We start from the raw sequence: 6,403 nt of genomic DNA, 5'->3' as shown, positions 1-6,403 counted from the left end.
ATGAGCAGCGTTCAAGTATTTACACCGGTGAGCAGTGTTTGGAAATTTTAAATTGTGCCTGCGGTTGTAATGTAAACTTCGAATGTTTGATTTCCAATTCTGTGTTTCCATTTGAAGCTACTGCCCTACGTTGGCCGTTTGCCGGGTGAACTGCGGTATGGCTCACGGATTAAGTTGAAAGGGCACTTTCGCGAACCACAGAACACGCTGCACATCATACTACAGAAGGAAGCACTCCTGAATCCACACGAGGACGTACCGCTGTACATCACAATTCATCCCGGGCGGAAGGAGATCGTTCGCAACCATCTCTGTATCGGTTGCACTACCGATGGTGCAGAAGAACGTGCCCCCAACTGTCCGATCGAGTGCGGGCAGGACTTTGAACTGACCATTGTGCCCACCACCAGCGGGTACGAAATTGTGCTACATGGAACCCCTTTCCACACCTTCGGCTACCGTGTGCCGCTTGCGTCGGCTCGCTATCTGTTCATCTCGAGCGGTTGTATTATTTTTGCAATTCACTACGAAAATTGGAACGTAACCACCAGCGAGCAACCGCATCGAGCGCAGCAGCCAAGTATGAATCAAAACGGCTCAGCACCTAAATGGAACTGGAAGTGACTGGTGGTTTTTATTTCTTGTTTATTCGCTTTCGTTCCATAGCAGCGCCCCCATTTCAACTGCCCGCGGGACTATACCCGACATTGGAGCAGCCTTTCCAACAACATCAGCAAATCCAGCACCCACGAGCAGCTCAACAGCACCACCTAGTAGGCTATCAGCACCAGCAACACCAGCCCGCCAACATAGGGGAGGTTATACTGCAAGTGCTACCACTAGTACAGCTTGCTGCGTCTCAGCTGCAGGCGAATAGTAACGCTCGTAGTACAATCGCCGGGAACGCTGGACTCCTGTTGGGCATCGAAAGTCTTTCGCACCTCTTGCCGTTGTTTCAGGTGGATCGTAAGCAAGCGGCAAAGGCAAGAAGGATCAATCGTTGCTTGTTCTGGAGGTCTTGTTTTAGCCGGATGTCCAAATGTGAAGCTATGCCAGCAGCTATTTTGGTAAGCATGCATCCTTAGTATAAATGATATTAGTAATGTGTTTGGCGAAATAAAAATAATGTAATTACTCTCAGTGCTGATATCAACAGTGGTGGTTGTATAATATGCAAAGAGATTTTAAATGATTCTTTGGAAAAGGATCGAACTCATGAATTTTTGCCCCCTCCCCTTGGGGTGGTGAAATGTATGTGAATGACACGCCACCATTTAGAAAATATTTTGGTTGTTGTGTTAAAATTCTGTTCAAGTAGTTTTGGAATGTAAGATAGTTACGATACAATGCGTACCTCCTCAAGTTTCATAGAAATAAATCTGCAAACCAAAACCGACACCTAGAGGAAAGTTTGGCAAGATACTCCAGCGGGGTAAAATGCCTTGAATCTTTTTTAGCTTTTAATTAAGCAATTTAAACCCAAAATGAAGTAATAACATATATTCCTTCAACCAGACATTCTTAAAGTTCCTCAATATGTTACTTAATGAATACAAAACATAATTCGATTCATAATCATTGCATGTAGTTGTGGAGGCACAGTCCCAAGTAAATTAACTCAAGATTGCACGTATTCTGCATCCACAACCTAAAAATATGGATTTTAAATTGAATAATGGTGTTACATCACATTGAAATATACGATGTGAAAGCCAATGTAACAAAACACATTTTCGTCTGAAGTTAAAAGCACATTTCAGTAAGAGCCATTTTGTTTCACACTTTATAATGACGCGTGGAACAGAGTGCTATATAATCTTTATATAAAACACAATTTAACAATTTAAAGTACTTTTCATGACTTACAGGCCTGCAGACAACGCAAGATTAGACAATATGTAAGAGAAAAATATTAATTTCTCGCAGCTTCGATTCTCTAACATCTCATTATACATATTGACAAAACTATTAAAACAATAAAAGATAACAAAAGCCAATATTTTTAAGGAAAATGGTTTCCATGCATCATTAAAAATTGTGGAGCAAAATTGCCCAAACCGTGGGCACTTGGGGATACGAAAATACGAGAACGGAATAATTACGTACGTAATTATTACGAGGGGGTCCGCGACAGCCGAGCGGTAGCGCCGGTTAGAAAATCGGCCCATGAGCTGCCGAGGCTCACCACCTCGACGGTGTGGGTTCGAATCCCAACCGAGACCGGACCCTCTCCTGTACGAGAGGACTGACTATCCACGTACAACAGGGAAACAAGTCTCGTAAGCCCTTAACGGGCAGGCATGACCAAGAGGTCGTTACGCCAAGAAGAAGAAGAAGAAGAATTTTTTACTACGTTATTATTAATTTATGTAAACATGTAAACACGTGTTGTTTCGGACACGAAAAAAAAATTCACTTGGTTCTAAATGCTTTTTCACATCATACTCGTTATTATTAGTTACATAACACATTTATGTACTTGATGAATGTTGTATTATATACTTGAACAATTGCAATATGTATTTTCAACCTTAAGTTTCCTGATTCCTAAGTTGTTGAATTTCTTTTTTGCTAAAATTTCCATATTTATCAAGAAGTTACGAACTTCTACTTGTATGTATCACGCAGGGTCGAAATGTAATTCATCCTAAACAAAGTAAAATATGATATCACGTAACGTTTATTCATTTATGAATCATGTTTGTTGAAGAAGTGTTAATGTTTTAAAAACGTTTTTCTTTCATTTCAGGCCTGTTCAATTGGTATGATGAGAGTATTGCGTTTTCTGGTTATAGCTGCTGTTTTCGGTTACATTGGCTATGTTTTTTCACGTAACACATAAATCTTTACTTCATGTAAGTAATGCATAAAATAAACTATTAACTATTTTAAACTGCTGTTTTAAAATGGATTTCTTTACAACCGTTTTACACCACTGTTACATACATTTTATACATTTCGTCACTCTTCATTTTATTATTAGATTTTTTGAGTTTTACATTTATTTCATTGTCTAAGGAAGAAAATTTCAATAATTTGAAACGAAATATTGTGAATTTGTGATTAAAGTTGAAAAACGAGGCCGGCAGCAATATGTCGCTTTACTCACGGTGCGAGAAAAGATGAACATCCTTAGCCTTAAGCAAACTACACCGAATTATATCCAAACGCAAATGAAATATGTGATAATCTGTTGTTACGTCAACACCAGTTGTTTACTCACCGTTCGTCTACGATTTTTTTTACTGCGACGCAAAATACCACTGTCATCGACCAGTTCCCCCGTAACCAGAGGCGGATCAATCTATTCCGGGGCCCCAAGCGGAGGGATAATCGGGGCCCTCTAATCATTTTCATTATCCTATATCCTATATGTGTCTATACTAAAGTCCAAATTTCGAGTTATTTGTCTTATAAGAGCTTGTAATCCATTATACATGTTTGCAGTATTGTCATATGGTTTTTATGTTTATCAATAGAAATAAATTCTAAAAGTAGTATATACACTCTTAAGCAGGGCTCGGCATACATTTCCTCAAAAGGGCCAAATTATTAAAAGGAAACCGAAAGCGCGGGCCGGTTACCTTAAACGATGATTTAATGTTTTCAAAGTAGTACTCATTTGAATAGTATAAACTTTTTTAAAAGTAAAGTTACATAAAAGGAGCTAAAAGATACAATATTTGTAATTTTATCTCTAAACTTTTTACACATTTTTACACTTATTTTCATTAAATTTTGATTTTATTTTTCAACATATACCAGAAACACCTCGTTCAAACAATTTTAATCTTTAATTTTGGGAAGAAAACAAACCTGACATCGTGAACAAATTGAGTTGTGGTTTTGGTATAAAGCACTAACATTTTCTTACGGGCCGGATGAAATCAGTTGGCGGGGCGGATTTGGCCCGCGGGCTGGACTTTGCCGACCCCTACTCTTAACTATAAGGACATGGGCAATTATTATTATGTGGCACGACATCCCCTAATGAGACAAGGCATATCTCAGAAGAGAGTTTTTTCTGTGACCGAAAGACGGTATTATATTACATATGTATATGGATCGCTGGTTAGCCGTTCGTAATACCAAAGGGAGGCAAGACTCGAGATTCGATCCCACACCTGTGGTGTGGTGCTTCCTCGCGCTACCGCTGCGCTATGGGCACCCCCAAAAACATACATGGGATGTACTGCCCATACTCGGATATGAGTCCCATTTGCAAAATCACCATTTTGAGAAAATAACGATTGAACATTTTCACAATAGAAATTCTTTTGCTGTTATTAGTGATACAAAATACATGATAGGTTGATCACAACTATTGTATTGTAACATAAACATTTCGCTGAGAATGACATTTTATATAAAATACACGTTTTTAGTATTAAAATGATGAAAATAAACTATATGGGACACGATATGCGGGTACTTTCGAAGGCGAAAGCAAAAGTACTCGCATATCAGTCCCATCTTATAGCATACTTTGTTTACCTTGCTCGTCAAAACGTAAATGTTCGGGTTTTATTCCATACGGATATTTGCACTTGAACAGTGTATAATTCGTTAAAAACACTTGAATTACAACCATTTGTTGATTATTTAAATTACTTTATATTACAAAATTGTTGAAGTTTCAATAACTAGAACTTTTATTTAATTTAAGCAAAGTAATCATATATGGGACTCTTATGTGGGTACATTCAATATGGGACGCAGTCAATTGGGTATTTTTTTCACATTAGCATGCACTAAATAGCCGCTTAGAGTTTTTTTTTTGGAAAATATATTGAAAATGAACATTAGTCATGGGGATAACTCAAAAGTGATGAAAAGTCAAATGGAACTGATATGCGAGTATGGGCAGTGTAGCATCCATTAAATCCGTTGGAGCATCTCTTGAGTAAAAAAACATGAGTAAGAAAATATATTTTACCAAGAAATTAAAGGTAAAGAGGTCCAAATTAAAAATGAAAAAGAAATATCAAAATACACCGAAAATGTAACTGAAAAAAATATGTTTGATATCACTCGCTATTTTAAAAGAGAAAAATATATTTTACAAATAATATCGGTGGATTCTTAAATTTTCTTCCCAGGGCTTAGCGCCGCCGCTCAGTCCGCTCATAGGTAGATCCGCCATAAGCATAATGCGATAGGTTTCTCCGGTGCGACCCGGAATGATGAGCCGTGGGCAAATCGAGAAATTATTTGCCGCAACGTGGTCGGCTGGAATCAAAAATCCTGTCGATGTCATCCGCAATCATGCACACATTCAATCAATCGGACACACCTTCTCTTCAACCAGCCCAACGACTTTTGAGCCGAGCGACTACTGTAGCCTTTCATTTACCAACACCAACAGTAAATCAGTAATAAAACGTAGTCCCCATCAGCGGGCAGGAGCTTCCGCGGATGGAAAGACCTGCCGGGAGCTTTCCTTTTGCGCAGCCCCCGGAAGACCAAGGGCAATATCGACCGATGAATGAACCGACCCTCCTCACGCGCGCATGAATGAAGGCTTTCCACACCCGACGCCCGCGAACCCGAAGAAAATGCCAATAGCCGGGAGCATACCATAGTTTCTCCAGAGTGCACGTGTACTCGGTACGGATCGTAGGCGCAAAAGGGAAGGATAACTCTCAGGATAAGTCGTGGGTTTTCCGAGACTACCGGGCTTCGGTGTGTCGTCCCTTTGGCTGTGACAGATGGGTTGCGAGTGTGGGTGTGATTAATGGAAAACGCCAACGATTGGGCCAAATCTTGCTGGGCCTCTCACGGAAAGCTGTAATACGTTGGCCGTTTTTATGGGAAACGGTTTTTAAGTGCTTTTTCTTTTCAGAACCATCGGCAGTAGATCTCGCCAAAGGGCGCTGCTAGTGACAGCTTCAGGAAACACTGATATTGTATTTGTTTGGCATGTTTTCCCCTACTTCTCCGAGTCCTGTTTTAAATGACTTTTTGGAAGTCGTTACAAATCATTGGGTTTGTTGTGCGACTTTAAACAAAAACTTTACAGTAACTTCATGCTACAAACTTACCTGTTTTTCACATCGCTTCAGAGCCTCGCTAACTCCTGTTTTGCTCACATTTTCATACCAACACGGAAAACAAAATGGAAAAATAATAAAATACTTCTAACCTAAATGTCAAACCAAACACATTGTTCTAGGAAATAAAAAATATAACTTGGTTGACCACCACTTCCTATCAAACGCTAAACATAGTTCCGTTGGTTGATTGAAAGTTAATTGAAATTCTCGCCAATTGTTGCTCGGCCTTTTTTTGACGCCGTACTCCAATGTGCTTCGGCAAGTCAACGGGTTGCCAGTAGAAGTAATAGATTTGTTTTGTTTCCGCGCGGAAGCGAAATTAATGATTGATGCCAATACAACCCACTCCT

At 39.5% G+C, this 6,403-nt stretch overlaps 1 protein-coding gene across 1 annotated transcript; it reads left to right on the top strand.

Annotated features, from left to right (window-relative positions):
• LOC131271950 (galectin-4-like) lies at positions 1-2,842 on the top strand. The gene is made up of 4 exons (XM_058273543.1): positions 1-27; positions 118-580; positions 667-1,067; positions 2,750-2,842. Exons 1-4 carry the CDS (start codon positions 1-3, stop codon positions 2,840-2,842), a joined length of 984 nt encoding a protein of 327 aa, XP_058129526.1.
• Positions 2,843-6,403: the final 3,561 nt, after the last annotated feature.

This window comes from Anopheles coustani, chromosome 3 (assembly GCF_943734705.1).
Source record: "Anopheles coustani chromosome 3, idAnoCousDA_361_x.2, whole genome shotgun sequence".
Taxonomy (NCBI): Eukaryota; Metazoa; Arthropoda; class Insecta; order Diptera; family Culicidae; genus Anopheles; species Anopheles coustani.
The sequence above is the reverse complement of the archived record's forward strand: the minus strand, read 5'-3'. Positions and strand labels throughout refer to the sequence as shown.

Bases quoted from the DNA above. Each gene is read 5' to 3' on its own strand.
- LOC131271950 (XM_058273543.1), top strand. From the start codon at position 1: ATGAGCAGCGTTCAAGTATTTACACCG. The intron at 581-666 runs GTATGAATCAAA...TTCGTTCCATAG, and splicing joins GCATCGAGCGCAGCAGCCAA to CAGCGCCCCCATTTCAACTG. The intron at 1,068-2,749 runs GTAAGCATGCAT...CTTTCATTTCAG, and splicing joins CTATGCCAGCAGCTATTTTG to GCCTGTTCAATTGGTATGAT.